The 16,419-nt window shown below is 56.0% G+C and overlaps 1 protein-coding gene across 10 annotated transcripts in view; it reads left to right on the forward strand.

Annotated features, from left to right (window-relative positions):
- The window catches only part of LOC105183373 (uncharacterized), a 54,460-nt gene that overhangs the window by 9,425 nt on the left and 28,616 nt on the right, over positions 1 to 16,419 (forward strand). For 9 of the 10 annotated variants that reach the window (XM_025307536.1, XM_025307539.1, XM_025307538.1 and 6 more), the window contains exons 4-5: positions 273 to 3,149; positions 10,419 to 11,013. In XM_025307536.1, the coding sequence (XP_025163321.1) occupies positions 273 to 3,149; positions 10,419 to 11,013 (3,472 nt within the window). The remainder of the gene's footprint in view (positions 1 to 272; positions 3,150 to 10,418; positions 11,014 to 16,419) is intronic. The other variant, XM_025307533.1, reaches the window with a different exon arrangement.

Genomic DNA, 16,419 nt, shown 5'->3' on the forward strand with positions numbered 1-16,419 from the left:
AAGAAGCCGGGTGTCGAGCGTTTCGGTTCTCTTGGCAAGCCGCGTGCCGACTGCCTGCCGCGTGACGATCGTTTTACCGCCAAGTTAAATGCAATCGTGACCCTGAGCGAGACCACCTTGACTTTTACCGTCGACATTATAATCGTCAGAATGTCGTTCTTGAATCGTCACTTCCTTCCCAACCCTCAACGCGAGCGCGTCTCAGAGACACGTAAAAGATAAACAAAATCACGCACCTCCGCGTCAATATTCTCACCGTCCCTACGAAACAGAGACTTCTGGCACGAGGACGATTACGAGGACGAAGAAGACGACGACGAGGAGGATGACGAGGACGAGTTCGAGGAGTGCGACCGGGGCGCGAATGAGCCTCGAGTAACGAGCGACTTCGAGGACCGTCTGCTGCTGTTCGGTGAGTCCGGCAAGTACGCGACGTCCTTGGATTACCGGAACACGATAGACCTGCGGGAGATCGGTGTGGAGACGAAGAGAGACACGCTTTTGGAGCTCAAGTCCGGGCAGAAGACCGCCAGGTTAAATATAGCCGTCGCTGGCGGCGGCTGTGGCAACGGCGGCGGCGGTGGCGGCACTGGTGCTGGTAGCGACGGCACAGAACACCATCATCATCACCATCATCATCATCATCATCATCAGCATTCGCAGCAACAACAGCAGCAGCAGCAGCAGCAGCAGTTCCAACACCAACATCAGCAACAGAACGACCAACACGATCACCATCATCACCACCACCACCACCACCACCACCACCGCCGCCGCCGCCGCCAACAACAGCAGCAGTACCAAGGGTGGAGCGACGAGGAGCGCTTTAATTTTAGATTCACGGACAAGTCGCAGAGCGCGCCCAGTCTGCTCGACAACATCGAGGAGTCAGCACGGCTGAACGGCTGCGCGGCTCGTCGCACCTCGAGGACGACCTCCTACGTGTCGACGTCGAGCCTTTTCGAGAATTACACGCGGGTAGCGAGCGTGCCGGTGGACCTGAATCTCTGCGGCGTCGTCGCCTGCGACGAACGTCGTGACGAGCAGATGAACGGCCACGAAATGGCGGAGACCGCGCCCGCCGATCAAGAGAAGAACAGCGCGAAGGCTGCCGAGGAGGAGGAGGAGGAGGAGGAGGAGGAGGAGGAGGACGAGGACGAGGACGAGGACGAAGCGAGCGGCTCGATGGAGAACAACGAGGCACCAGGAGGAGGAACGTCATCGGGCAAGGTCACATTGACCAGCTCGGTGAGGACTCAGCCGGCACAAAGCGCGCTCATGGGCGACGGCGGTGCGGAGATTCTTGAAGAGAAGAAGAGCAGCGAAGTGCGCTCGAAGGTTGCCGTCGAGTGCGTCGAGGACCACTGCGAACGGCAACCACGCAAGCAGCCCAAGACAACGTCGACCGTGAAGACACAGGATCACGCCAATTGCATGCTGGACATAACGATGATGACGGAGAACGACATCGACGAGGCCATCAAGCAGTTCAAGCGCGAGGTGGAGGAGGCCGCGGCCTCCGGAGTGGCGAACGCCGCCATTTTGGCGATGGAGACGATCCAGCGGACACCGTCCGGGCGCGTGAGGAGCCGCAGAGTGAAGAACAACGCCAGCTACGAATTGGCGCAGCAATTCGAGGTGGACGAGCGGAATTTTCATATTCGCGGCAAGGAGAACAGCGATGAGGAGGCGAACCGAGTCGGTTCACCCGGCAAGAAACATGTGTTGAACAACGCCAGCTACGAATTGGCGCAGCAGTGCGACTACGTGAAAGCGATGCAGAGCAACAGGGCCGCGTTTCATCGAATGGACGCCTGCGACGAGCTGGAGGAGGCGTCCTCATCCGGCCGTTCTTCGGGTTTGAAGATCGCCGACGTGATGCGCCAGATGGACTCCGGCAGCAACATCAGCGAGAACTCGTACTATAGGCCCGCGGAGAGCTACAACAATGCATCCTCCCGTACGATCAGCGACCAGGACGACTCGCTCTTTGGTCAGATAAAAAAAAACTCGGATCCATTTTCAGCCTGTGGCGATGTTAGCGCGCGCTCGCGCCTGGTAGACGACGAGGTAGATTACCCCTGCTTGGAAACCAAACCCATAGGAGCGTCCTACTTGAAGGGAGTCGTCCTGCGAGAGAGGGTCGAGTCGGAGAAGAATGTTCTTGAGAATCCCGCGGTGGTACCCGCTGCGCACGAGGAGAACGAGCACCCCGTGAGCCGCGAAGGGGAGCCCGGAGAAGTCACGATGGAGGAGAGTCTGATCGGTGGTGAGTCTTGCCCGGAGCGAGCGGCGCAGCTACCTCGTCACCAAGAGGACGAGAGCGAGGAGCGTCGACAGCGGGAGGAGTCGCGGAACAAGCAGTCGGACGATCCTCGCGAGGAACGTTCCCCGAGTCCTGGTTCGAGCGGTCGAAGTGCCGGCGAACGTCTGTGGAGGGTCGTGATCGAGAAACAAGCGGCGAGGCAGCAGGAGGTAGAGGAGCACGAGCGAGAGGAGGGAGCGAGGGACGGGGTGGAGGTGGTGGAAAAGAAGGAAGAGGAGGTGGAGAAAGAGGGACACAGTGTTCACGGTGTTGGCTCGTCCCCACCCGGCGGCCGAACGAGACTTGGCGAACGTAGTGGGAAACCGACGGTGGCCGTGGCAGTTGATACGAATCATCGTGGTGATCGCGACAAACGTCACGAGGAGCGCGCGTCGAGCAACGAGGACGCGGCCGTAATCGCGAAGCGGCCGTTCGTCGTCGCTACCCCGAAGAAGAAGGAGCACAACAAGTACGAGGCCACCGCTTCATCCTCGTCTTCGTTACCGTCGTTACCGTTATCGTTGCTGTCGTCATCCTCGTCCGGGGCCATGAAGAGCGAGGAGAGGAAGAAGGGCGGCCTGGGTGGCTTCCTACAGAGGTTCTCCAAGCTGCGATTCAGCGGCAGGACGAAGGTTCCGCGTTCGGAAGCGCAGAAGAAAATCACCGAGCCGAGGGCGAGCGAAGAGCAGCAGCCGGCCGCGACGACCAAGAAGAAGGAGCCGGACTACATCATCATACCATTGCACCCACCCGAGGAGGAGAGGAGACGCCAGGAGGTGGTTACTTTCGAGGAAGCCGCCAGGAGGAACAACGTGGACATTCAGAGAAGCGCGTCCAGCGTCAGGTGAGTCTCGCAGAGTACCGGACAGACGTCGGTCTGTGTGTTCCGAGCTGAAGTACCCGAGAGAGCAACAAGTTGTCGGGGCGCGCGTCGTATAGAAGCGTATAAATATAGAGAGGTCCTAAGTAGCTCGCAAAGCTACTTGTCAAACTTTTAACGACGTTCTTGTTCGCCGGTGTATCGACGTGATAATGACGCGCACACCGTGATTAATTTTCAAGTGACATTTTTCGTCGACACTGACTTGCCTCTCGAACCGTTTACGTACGAATTATAGCTTGGTCCTCAGTATACTTTACTTAGTATTTACCGCTTCGGTAATACCGATAACTATCGTGTTTATTGTATCCGCTCTTCTTGCGTCACATTCTTTCCCATTCTTTCGAATTTACGCCAACGTGACAACACGCGAGCGCACGATCGTCGTTGTTGTCGTTATCGCTGCCGTGTACTCTTTGAGCCTGCGTCATTTCAAGTATCGGAAGACTGAAACTCGATCAGTCGGTGGGCAAAACGAGGCGAAGTCCAGGCTATTAAAATTCAAGTCCAGGCCAAGCCGGATTGTACTTTCTAATCCGCAGTCCGTCAATCCGCGACACCTGATTGGATTCCTGCTCGAGAATGTCGCAGGTGGGTCGCGCGTGTTAATGATCGAAGAAATTCGACAAAATTTCGGCCGGCGAGGCCAAGATCCAAGTAATCAAGATCAAGTCCAGGCGAAATCGAATTCTACTTTCTAATCCGCACCCGTCCACCTGCAACGCGCGCGGGCTCGCGACCGTGTCGGAAAGCAACCCAGCGAAGACCACGCGTCTCCTTGCCGGCTAGCGAACTACTTCCTTCGATTTTCCACGGGCAAAGGTGCCCTTTGGCCGCGCCGCGTCCTTCTAATAATCGACTCGCCGCGATTAGCGCGAGTAGTCGGCGCGATTCCGCTCGACTCGTCGCGTCGCCTCGCCTCGCCTCGCCTCACCTCGCCGTGTCACCTCCATTATCGTCCCACGTCGCACGCCAGCGCGGCGTTCGGTTTTGTTTAAATCCACTTTCATTTCGTCCCACACCGACGCCGACATTACCGAACTGTTTGCGGCTGTCGCAATCCATCGCGCGCGTCCACCGCGCGAGAAACGCCGCTCGTTCATTCGTTTCCTTCCATCGCGCGCGCGCGCGCGAGCGCGAGCGTTCGCTCGGCCCGCGTCTAATTCCTCTAAGCTCTAATCGGGCTTCCCGCGCGCAGCGTCGATCGATGTAATTTTATTCTCGCGTCTCCGTGCACACGCGCGCGATGTATAGTCGGACCTCCCCGACGCACTCTCGCCATTCCTCCTCGGTTCACCGCTGCACCGTGGCCGTCGCAAGCTCGCCGCGACGGAACCAGTTCGGTTGTCTTAATTAAATTTCACTCTCGCCACGTCATACGACCGCGTAATGCGACCTAATTGCATTTTATAACTCGTCCTCCCCGGCCGAAAGTTCGCTCTTCCTGCACGGCGCGGCGCTTCCGCCGCTTTCGACCCACTTTTCTCGCTCGCGCTCGCCGAAAATTGAAAGGCCGCGCGCGCGCGTTCGTCAGCGCGGAGCGTTGTTGTCGCGGCAAACTTCACGGCGTTCGAACGTCGGCCGATATTGCGGGAACGGGAAGAACGGTGGGGAATAATTACGATCGCGATGGCGCGCGCGCGCTCATAATTTCTCGCCGGCGTATTTTCATTGGCCTGCCGTGCCCGCCGCCAATCAACATCGCTCTTCTGGGAACGTCGTATCTGATGCCTCCCCCTTGCGCCTTTAACAAACATTTGCTTTATCGTATTACATTTCGCCGAAGCGGCATCTCTCGTTTCAATTCAGCTGCGCCGAAAACACTCCCTCGAGGAGGAGAGCGGCTTCAGTCTTTTTTACCTTTTTGCTGACAGTGGGTAAAAAATATCCGATTTCGAATCGACTGCAAGACGTACACACACATACACACATGGACGAAGAACGTAGCACGGAAAGGCGATTTATTTATTTATTTAGATCATAATAATTCCTCGGAGTGCCTCGCGAAAAAAGGAGCGGTTTCTCATATTTTCTCTTTTGAGCGGATTTTTTTTTTCTTTTTCATTTTCTCGCTGTCTCGTAATGTAGGCTACTTCGTTGAAGGATCATCTCATTTGTAACAGCGGGGGATTTTCGGCGGCTGCGTATCTCGGTTTGTTTGACGAGACATTAAACAGAACGGAGTCGATATCCCACGCCCGTTCGCGTTTAGGAGCGATGAATCATCGCAAGCTGCGGGATGTAATTTAGGAAGCCGCCATTCGAGCTTTCGCAAGTGGCTGGAGTCCGCGGGCTGAGCTCATTTCGGAAGGATGCGGTATAATTGGACTTAGTTATGCAACGGTATGCAAAATGCCGAACGAGCTCCAGCGCCAGAAGATGTACAATTCGCTCGCGTGTCCAGCGGCTTTTAAAATAACGTAACGTCTTATACAGCGCTCTCTCTCTCTCTCTCTCTCTCTCTCTCTCTCTTTCGAAGTTTCTTGAAATTTCATTCTCGAAAAGTAGGCTGCCAGCCGAGACGCGCAAATTCGAGAGAGCCTCTTGACTCACGCAGAACGAATTTCTCCATTCCAACAAACCGCCGAGTGAATATTTTCATTCGAGGATGTGCTTCGCCGTCTCGCTGGAACGAATTCGCTCGTGATTTATCGCAACGTATACACTCGTGTGAATTAAGAATCCGGCGTACGGCTTGTGAGTCAAACGCTCGCTCTGCTCTCTTGCGATTCCGCGGCAGCGTCGAAGGAATTAAAGAGGACAGTCTCGCTGAAATTGCGCCTCCTTTTCGACGCCGAGAATAATCTCCCTCGTGTTGTTCTTACCAAAAAGACACGGCGAATGTGTGAGTATGAGGTAATTATCGTTAACGCTCAAATATCATACACACACACACACATACCACGAAGAGAGAAGGAGAGAGAGAGAGAGAGAGAGAGAGAGAGAGAGGGAGAGAGAGAGAGAGAGAGAGAGAGAGGGGGAGAGAGAGAGAGAGAGAGAGAGAGAGAGAGAGAGAGAGAGAGAGAGAGAGAGAGATGGCCTATAATTACTCCGCCGCGCAATTAGTCTCAAATCACTCCGAATTCGCAATTGAATTTTCACCGCTGATTCGGCCGAATGTTGCCACACAGTTTTCGGTGAGATCTCACTCGGAGGAATTTAGAGAGCCCCCCCTCCGTCCTCCCGACTGTTTTCACGCGTCGTGTACCAAACATTATCACTCCGAGGCTCCGGCGCAACCTCGAGATCGTCATCACTTTTCGGGGACGACGGGCGCTCTTTCCGAGCGCGCTTCTCGCGCGCTCCACGAGGAAGTCGCGACGCGAAGCGAGTCTCTTCTCGCGAGCCGACGTGTCGGTTCTCGAGAGCTGGGGGGGGGACTCTCGCTCGTTTGCTCGCCGATGCGTGTGCGCGCGCGCGCATGCCACGGTTAAATATACACCTCGCGGCACGTATGTAGGTGTGTGCGGCTGCCAGGGAGTCGCCTCCTTATTAATCGTATTCCATTCCGGTTCGAGAGCCCGGAAGTCGCGTTGTGCCCGCAGGGCGGCTCAACGTCGCGCTTACGGCGGAGATCGCCGTCGCGGAGATTCCCGACTACGGCGGCGGCCCCGGACCTTTTGCTCCCTTCGCCGCGCCGTCGCGAAAGCGCGGCGGCGCAGTTCCCTCGGCTCGTAGTTCCCCTCTCTGCCGGATCCGCGCCTTTTTATACACAGCCTGTTTCTGCCTTTCTATCTCGCCGCCCGCTAAAAACGCCAACAAACGCGCCCATTTAGCCGCCACTAACGACGGCGCAATTAAGCCGCTCGCGCGACTCCCGCGCTCATTCCAGTCGCGTCGTCGTCGTCGTCGGCCGATCTCTCTCGCGCGAGCTCAGCTCTCCCGTCGGTCGTTTTTCCTACGTTTCTCCTCTTCCCGCCGATATCCTCTCCGCCCTCTCCCCCCCCCTTTCATCCTCTGGATTATCAATCGCCTGGCGCGAGCGCGCGCGCGCGTTTTCAGGGACTCGAAAACCGCGGCGGTTTTTACGAGTGTAGCCGTATACTAATTTTAGAACGCTGCTCGATGATTCCCCATCGTCGCTCGCGCTTATAAACATGATCTCACGCTATGCGCGGCGGTAATAAAACTGCGCGCGCTGGCTCACGTGCGTGCGTGCGTGCGTGCGTGCGTGCGCGCGCGTGCCAGGCTTCCGCATTGTAATTCCATTTGCGCCGCGAACGGCTCTCCTACAACTTTATAACCACGTTTCTCTGCCCATCCCTCCCCCCCCCTCTTTCCCCCTCGCACTATTTTTCTCCCGTCCTCTCTCTCGCTTACCGCGAGAGGCGCACGATAATGATTATAGTCTCTCGATAAGCGCGGAGAGCTCGTCGGGCGGTAAATCGAACCGCGGGTTTAGAAACTTCGGCGGAGAAGTCACTCGCGAGTCGCTCGCGACTAATTACTCGAGGAGCTCTCAATTACCGTGCGCGCTTGCGCCGCGTCGCAGTCGCTCAGCTAACGAATCGCGGATTATTCGACCGAGCTCTCTCCCCCTCTCTCTCTCTCTCTCTCTCTCTCACTGTTGATTGCCCCGTAATCGCGTAACTCGCGGTCAGCGCGAGGGGTCATCGGCTGCGGCAGATTACGGACCGTCGTCGTCTCTAGCGCTCATTTGTGAACCTAACGAGGTCCCGCCAGGCTCTCTGGAATAGTGGCTCGCTCTGTGCGCATCCGGCTTCTTATCGAGTGCCTCCACTCGGCAGCTTGCGACGCGAGGCTAGAAAGTGTCTCATTAATGACTGTCCTCCTCGCCGGCGTGTATAGATGCGCCCCTCTATCGGTATCACTCGACCGCTACTCGGAAACGCAATAAAGCGGCTACTGTCCACCGCGAGGTCCCCTTCGCGAGTCGAAGCGCAGCAGAGCCCGGCGTGAGAGAGATCCGATTTGGCTCGCGATTGATCGTCGCCAAGGCGAGACGTCCGCTGATTTACTACCGTATGTCGAACACGTGTGCGGTCGCCCACATCGGCGTCGTTGCTCCATCGCACAGTGTTGTGATGCAGGAGATTGGTGTTCGGAAAGGAAGGTTTTGCAGCATTCAATTTTCGACGGACGATTAGGACGATTTTTTTTTTTTTTTTTTTTTAAATGAAGATGAGATTACTTGCAATTTTACCGAGCGATATTTTCAATATGAGGAATCCTAACCAAGTCCTTAATAGACAAAGTATGAAATATTGATACATTTTCGGAAGATGATTTTTTCTACTTCTGTCAACGCGCGCAAACCATTATAACTGCCAAATTATGAATCCATGAATTGTAAGTCTTTTACTGTTCAACTCGTGAACTCCAAATCCTGCAGAGCAAGCTACAAGCTGCAGAAGAAACAAGGAAATTCGAAGATTCGGACAGTTCAGTACGCGCGGAAAATTTCCCGAGTAGCAACGAATGAAGATTTAATGCATAAGCCATTGATTTCTTCGGATTTATATATCGCAAGTGTAAGAAGACATTGGAAGACAACCAATACCATAGTTTGACAATTATAATGGCATGCGCGTTGACAGAAGTAGAAAAAGTCATCTTCTGAAAATGTATCAATATTTCATACTTTGTCTATTAAGGATTTGGTTAGGATTCCTGATATCGAAAATATCGCTCGGTAGAATTGTTGGTAATCTTCCCACCTTCATTTAAACAAAAAAAATCGTCCCGACCGGTTGAAAATTGAATGCTGTAGACCTTTTTGAACATCAATTCTGTGATTAAAGAAGCAGAAGACGGCGACCGGTCTCGGCCCGAAGTCGCAGTCTTCTGCATGAATCATGTCTCTCGTTGTTCCAGTGAGAAAATGATTGCTGCGTGTAAGGTTGTTGTCGGTATAATTATTATCAACAATGTTATCATCGCTAGGGCTATTATTAACATCGTGCTGGCATTTGTGGCAAAAATGAGCTTCCGCATGACGATGACTCCATCGTGTGTGGATGTCGTCACGCATTTGCAACGCGCTTCTTTCAGTGGTTTCGGGCTAATTATCGGAGCTACTCTTCATCGAAACTGCGAACTGTAGGCGAAAGTGCGATTCGCGGAGATTCTTGTTTAATCGAAAAAAAAGCGTCTCCTTAATAAGCGGGACACTGGCGGCCGATGGGTTAACGGTGTTACCGCGGTGACGTCGCGATAAGATTTTGGGCGTTAATTCTTTCGAACGTTGATAACGTTGGACGTGTTCGAATGCGTAGGCAAAGGATTAAATATTCTCGGAAATGCCGCTCATGCGCGGAGGCGGCAGACGAACGAACGAACGAACGAACGCTCGTCGAGGCGAGGCGAGGAACGCGCCGTTGTCCCGGCCGGCAACCGCCGCCACCGCCACCGCATTATCGAAAACCGATGCCGCGTCGCGGCACAACGTTAAAACGCCAATTTCCAATTACCTCGTGAACAACGGCGGTCGTAGAACAAAACCGTGCGCGCTCTCGTTCCCCGGGGGCTGCACTGTCTCGCCGTCGCCTCGGCACAAAGGCGAGACGAAATGAGCGTCGTTGTAAGCTTTACGTAACGCAAAGGTCGCTTTCAGCGCGCTCTCCTCGTGCGATAACCGTTTAACACGGCAATTACCCCGGCCCGCACCGGTGAATTGGGGTGGCGGAAGATGAAAAGGAAAAGGAAAAAGAGAAAAAAGGGAGGGGGCGAGGGAGGAAAAGAAAGCTCGCGCGACGAAAGAACGCGCGCGGCGCGATGCACCGCGATCGCCGATGTCGGCAAGACTGACGTCTCGCCTGAGACTCGCGGAAGCCTAATTAACACGAGCTAATTAGCGCGAAGAAGCCTCCCCACCGCACCGACAGGGTGACCCTTATAAAACCGTCGATGCAACGTCGATATCCAATTAACCCGCGCATACGTCCCCGACGCAACGCGACGCCTCGCATCGCATCGCTGCGACGCACAGTGTTGTGCGACGTAGGTCAGTCGACGAACCTCGTGGTCACCAGCGCGGACCTCGCTCATCATCACCATCACCATCACGATCACCACCAGCACCCTTCCGCACGTCCCCGAGACAGCGCTCCAGAAGATGATGTCCTGGTTGTGGCGCGGTGCGCACCACAGTCGGCCGTTCGTATCAGCGCGACGCTCCCGCGATATCACCCACACGACTACCCCTGCGTCACCCCCCTCCCCACACACACACCCTCCCCGAATAGCCTAAAGAACATTCCGTCGTTGTTGCAGCAGTAACGGGAGGGCGCCAGTGTCCAGCAAACCACCCCTGCCGCCGCAGCCGCCGCGCGTCGCCGCACTGAGCACGCGGGCGTCGGCGTCGACAGCGTCGGCGTCGGCGTCGGCGTCGGCGTCGCGCCGACGCGCCGCCACGGACCTTGGCAACCCGGCGGCGATCGAGATGGCGAAGGCGCGCGCGATGCAGGCCGCCCAGGAGCGCCCGGTCGGCCTGCTGGAGACCGACCTCGACGAGGCCGTGATCAACACGAACTACGGGAACAGGACGACAACGACGACGACGACGACGACGACGGCGTCGTTGACGCGCGCCGGTCAAACCGCCGCCGCCGCCGCTGCTGCTGCCGCCGCCGCCGCTGCCGCTGCCGCCGCCACCACCGCCGGCAAGAAGACCCGCAGCCTGCTCGACCTCAACCACACCTCGGCGGCGCCGCGGCCGCGGCCAGAGCACGCCCTCCACGTACCCCAGTCGCCCGTCGGCGCTTCGCACAGGAGCCCCCGCGACGACGCCGCCGCGTCCGCCATCCACCAGCGGCCCCACAAGTCCATGGAGTTCCTCCTCGACAAGGAGAACCTACATTTCGTCAAGGTGAGTCGTCAAGTCTCTTCTTGGCTCGTTCTCTCTCTCTCTCTCTCTCTCTCTCTCTCTCTCTCTCTCTCTCTCTCTCTCTCTCTCTCTCTCTCTCTCTCTCTCTCTCTCGCTCGCTCGCTCGCTCGCTCGCTGCCTCTGTGTCTTCCCCTCGGTGCAAAGGTCACTCGACGTTCTCCGTTGTTGGGACAGACAACGGGAGGAACGTCGAAGTGACGAGCAGCATGGAATTCGTCGGAGGAGAGACGTCGTCGGATCGATCTCGACGCGCTCCGAGGACCGTCGAGGGAAGAAACCGAGCTCGCGGTCGCCTTGAGATCGGCCTGATCCTCGATCAGCGAGATCGATCGGCCGAGCCTCCGCGCGACGCTGCGGGGGAGAGACGGAGAGAAGTTCCGGGGGGAATTTTGCCGTTCGGCTAAACGAAGCGACGGCAATCGCTCGAGTTGCGGTACGTGTCGCGCTCGCCTTGCGAGATCGGTTACGCGCGACTCTGAGGTCGATCGCGTGCGGTGAATCTCGGAGATCCGCGCGCACGCTCGCTGCGATCCGAGACGTCGTCCAGGTCGATTAGATCGACTCAAGGCGACGGTATCGATCGCGCGCGGCTCGGCGGGTGGATCTTCGAAGGTCGCGCGGCGAAAATCGCGCCGCGCGGAATTTGTCGAACGCCCAGGTGGAGTGCCGCGAAGTAACTCGCAGTCACACACACACACACACACACACACACACAAACAGCGCGAGGATCAATTGATCTTTTGCAATGTAGGGAGATCGGAATGTGGACGGACGGAAGATTCACGCCGCGCTAATTAACCCGTACTGCGTGCTCTTGACTCCGTCATTGCGACAGGAATTAGCATTCATTTAATTATCGTCGCGTCGCGTGCGAGCCGTCAATGTCACCCGATGTTCCGGCTCGCGTGTCTCTGCTGCCTCTGTGTGTGTCTGTCCGATACGATTTCCTCCGTTTCGTGCACAATGCATGACGATCTGTTGGCGGTTGCGTTTTTGACGAGGCTAGGCACGCCGAGTCTCTCGCAGCAATTTCCCTCTTCCGGGCGAGGACTGAATCAGGCCCCGAAAGTTTCTCCCCTCCATCTCTCTCTCTCTCTCTCTCTCTCTCTCTCGCCCGGGAAGGGCGAGTACCCTCCGAGCGGTTGGATGCTGCGAATAATTAGGAAACGACTCGGATGAGCGATTAGCATCGCTCGTCGAGCGCGTCTCGACCGGAGCTTCGTTTCAACGCGCGGTCGCTCGTCCGCCTTCACCGCGGTCTCCGTTTACATCTCCAGAACCCTCCCGATCCTGAGTACCTTGACGGACAAATCGCCGTAACCGCGCTCTAATCTCGCCCTCGATGCTACATATCGCCACGAGGGTGGCCGCGTATCGACAGGTTGACTAAATTGAGTTTCGCCGGGCGGCCGGGCTCCTTTTAGTCGCCGATACCTTCCTACAATTCTGCTTCCTTTTTCCCTCTCTCTCTCTCTCTCTCTCTCTCTCTCTCTCTCTCTCTCTCTCTCTCTCTTTCTCTCTCTCTCTCTCTCTCTCTCTCTCTCTCCCGGCCTCTGTCGCCCTAGGTATATCGCGGCGAGGATCGATAGAGGCTCCTTCCGCGAGGTGCGACAACGAGTGCCGTAGAATCTCTCTTCCGCATTGGCGTAGTTTCCCATAGACTCCTCCCTAGAGCGCTCTAGGGGTGACTCGGGGCGACGCGACCCCGTCGGACACAATTATCATTTCCAATTTCCGAGTATTCTCTTTAATCCAGATCTTTGCATTTCTCTCTCTTAAGAGAAAGAGAAGTCTCTGTTCCTCCTGCAAAATCCGTTCCGTTGCGCGGCTGAGAAAGAAATCTTTGGAGAATCTTTCCGTTTTGTTTATTTATTTACATCATCCTTTCTCGGTGCACGCGCTGCTTTGTTTCACCCTGTCGCACGCGGCAGGATCTTTCGTTGCCTGTGAATAAATGATCGCGAGTGCCGGCTTTCCCGATTGCGAATGACAAACCTCCGGGACACGCGACTTCGCGTTATTGCTCCCGCACGTCGGGGAGTCGGTAAGTGAATAATTGAGAAAATGAATAAATAAATTTCGAGTCGCCCGCTCTCACACGACGTCGTGGATCCAAACCGCGAACAATCAGCGCGGGGAACTCGCGCCCGACAGAGACGCTCTCGAGTCTCCTCTATCTTTCCGTTCGTCCTGCTTTCTCCCCGGCGATGTTTCTCGCGATGGCGCGACTCTCCGTGTGTGTGTGTGTGTGTGTGTGTGTGTGTGTGTGTGTGCGTGCGTGTGTGTGTGTGTGTGTGTGTGTGTGTGTGTGTGTGTGTGTGTGTGTGTGTGTGTGTGTGTGTGTGTGTGTTACTCGTCCGCGGAAGATAGGAGGCATCGATCCCACCGCACGTTGCGCACGTGATATAATTATTGCCGCGGCAACCTCGTTCTGCAGGCATGTTCGCCGAGGCACTCTCGGTCGACTTCGGTCCAGAGGATCGATTTTCCGTTTTGTCGGTCGCCGCGCGATGAACAAACTGTGATAATGTGCTAAATAAATGTGCCCTGTCCAACTTTTTTCGCCTTTAGCCGTCGGGCATGCTTGCGCGCTTTTTATCCTTTGTGTGTGCGCGCGCGCGCGTGTGTGTGTATATATATATATATATATATATGTAAAAGCAGTCTCGTCAATTAAAAAAAAAATCCTCGCAATCGGCATGCGCGTGACGAGGCGGTCGCGACATGTTCGAAGACTAATCGGCCGGGGACCGAGCGACAGGATCGGTCACTGTCGTGCTTACTTTCGCGACACCTCGTACGTGACCTAGCCGAGCGTAAGAGGAAGGTGGCTTTAATAAGGGTCGACGGTCATGGGGTTACGCTTCATGGGACGGTCTCCGCTGGATGATCGCCGCACATCGTGGGAGCCGCGTCGATCATTCGTTCACCGCGAGCCTCTTAAACGGACACACATACGCGCGTAATGAAGATCGTTGAACCTGCACGCCCCTCGGCCCGCTCACGCCCTTCCTTTTCACGCGTGCACACGTTTCGATCGGCTCAATTAACGCTACGCGCTCGTCGACTACGGCTCTCTTTAACAGTCGCCATCTTCGCTGCTCGCTAGCTGTCCTACTTGCGAGTGCTCCGACGCTCGAGAGAGAGAGAGAGAGAGAGAGAGAGAGAGAGAGAGAGAGAGAGAGAGAGAGAGAAGGGGGGGGGGAACAGAGAGAGAGAGAATGGGAAATCGCCTAGTGCACGGATTTTCACGAATTTCCTCACGCAAACGCGCCCGACGGAGCAAGGCGGGGCGCAAGGGGGAGGGGGAGGGGATGCGTGGGAAAGGAGCGAATTTAGATAGGATGTTTCTTCCGGAACGGCGGCGAACGCGCGCTTCTGAGAATCACACTCTCTCGCGGCGCGAATTTCCAATGCAACCGACCTCTTTCGTTGAGCAGCCTCTCGCGGAGAGGCCTCCCGGAGAACCGGAAAATTATTCGCACGCGTGCCGCGGAGCCTTCCCGCTTGTAATCACCGCGCGAGGACTCGCTCGCTCGCTCGCACGCTCGCGGAACACCCGTCGTGCAGTCGTCCTTTCTCAGGCGCTCTGAAATCAGGCCGCTCGCCGAGTACTACTCCCCTTTATCTCGTCGCGCTCGTCGTCCTCCATTGTCACCCTTCTTCTTCTATTTCCTCCCTTTTGCGTGCCTCCTGCTCTCTTTCTCTCTTGTCCCGTTCTTCTACGGCCGAGTCTCTCGCCTGTCATTACGTAAGCGGAAAAGAGGCGAAAAAGAGGAGGGGCACGCGGGAATTCGAGGGCGAAATCGACGCGACAGGTCGATAACCCCTCGCGCACATTCTTCCGGAATCTAGGGGGAAGACTCGACAAAGTATCGTCGACAAAGACGGCCACCCCGAAGAGGAAGCGCAAGCGACGGAGAAATCCTTTGATCGCGCACCCGGCGAATATCTTCGAAGACTGTCGGCGAGACGACGGGTGGAACGACGGGTCGCCGAACACGCTGTCAGAGCGAGGACAGCTTCTCTTCGCCGGAAATATACGAGGAGGCACTCTTTCTCTCTCTCTCTCTCTCTCTCTCTCTCTCTCTCTCTCTCGCGCGCGCGCGCCTTGTTTCCCGAGATAATCGATAGCCGCTCAGATAAAAATACCGCGCGAGCGTGTGACATCCTCATTGCTTATCAAGAGCGGTGGTCCTTATCGCTGGGAAAGCAGCAATGGAGGCCTAGGCATCTTCGCAGGAGGAGGAGAAGGAGGAGGAGGAGGAAGAGGAGGAGGTGATGATGAATAATTCCGGAAAATCGCATCTCGTCGAGAGAAATTTCGCTCTCTTCAGAATCCGGCCGAGGTCTGCGGAGACTCGTAAATTAAAGCAGATCGCGCTTGCCTTTCGTGCATCGAAGGGTATCATCCGGCGAGAATACGGGTCCTTCGAGTCCGTCGTTTCCGGGCGGCCGAGGAATCTTCAGGGAAGTCGGAGAGAGCGATAAGAATAAATACGCGCGCGGATCGTTTTCTCCCGCGGCGCAAAAGCCCCTAATTAGAGGCCGGCGATGAATGTAGCGAGCGCGCACGCGCTTAATTTCCAGCAATCTGCTGGACGGGGATTAGCGAGGAGATCCCGAACATGGTCGCGCGAATTTCTGGACCGCGCGCTATGCAAATATCAGCGACCCGCGCGGTGTCCATGGCTTCAACAATGCCTCCCTCTCTTTGCAATCCGCCTGCTCTTCAGCTTCCTCCTCTCATCTCGCTGCCACTAGCTACGTGGCGTATTGATCGACGAACACCAGCAGTCGGCTCGGCGGCACGTGTGCGTGCGTGTGTGTGTATGTGTGTGTGTGTGTGTGCACATGTGTGTGTTACGCTTCGTCGTCTCGCGATACGCGTCTCCGCCGCGACACACACACGCGGCATAACCGATCTCTCATTCCGCCTCGCGAATCCACCTTCACCGAGCGAATCTGTGTCATGTTGACCCCCCGAAGAGACGGTTTCGTTTTTATTCAGCCTGTTGTTCCGCGGGGAAGCCGCGCGCGATCTTCTCGCGGTGCCGCGGGGTCTCGTGCGTTTAAAGAGAGAGAGAGAGAGGGAAGGAGGCCCCGCGTTGAGGGAAACATTTTCCTCGGCTATTAGAGTGTCTCCAGAGTATTTGATGCTCAGCTCTCTGACTCTTTATAGAGAGTGAGATAATTGCAGTCGGGCGACGCATCTCCCGCACTGCTCCTTTTTCGCGGGAGCTACGGGAAAATTGCGGGACGGCGAAACCGTCCGTGTAAATTACGGTCATTGTCACGTGGCTTTGTAATTATGTATTTATTCGTTTACGTAATTGGGACAAGCGCGCGACGTGGTTTTATGATCGTGATATGTCTCGTGATGTGTCT

Source organism: Harpegnathos saltator, unplaced genomic scaffold (genome assembly GCF_003227715.2).
Source record: "Harpegnathos saltator strain DR-91 unplaced genomic scaffold, Hsal_v8.6 scaffold9, whole genome shotgun sequence".
NCBI classification, from domain to species: domain Eukaryota; kingdom Metazoa; phylum Arthropoda; class Insecta; order Hymenoptera; family Formicidae; genus Harpegnathos; species Harpegnathos saltator.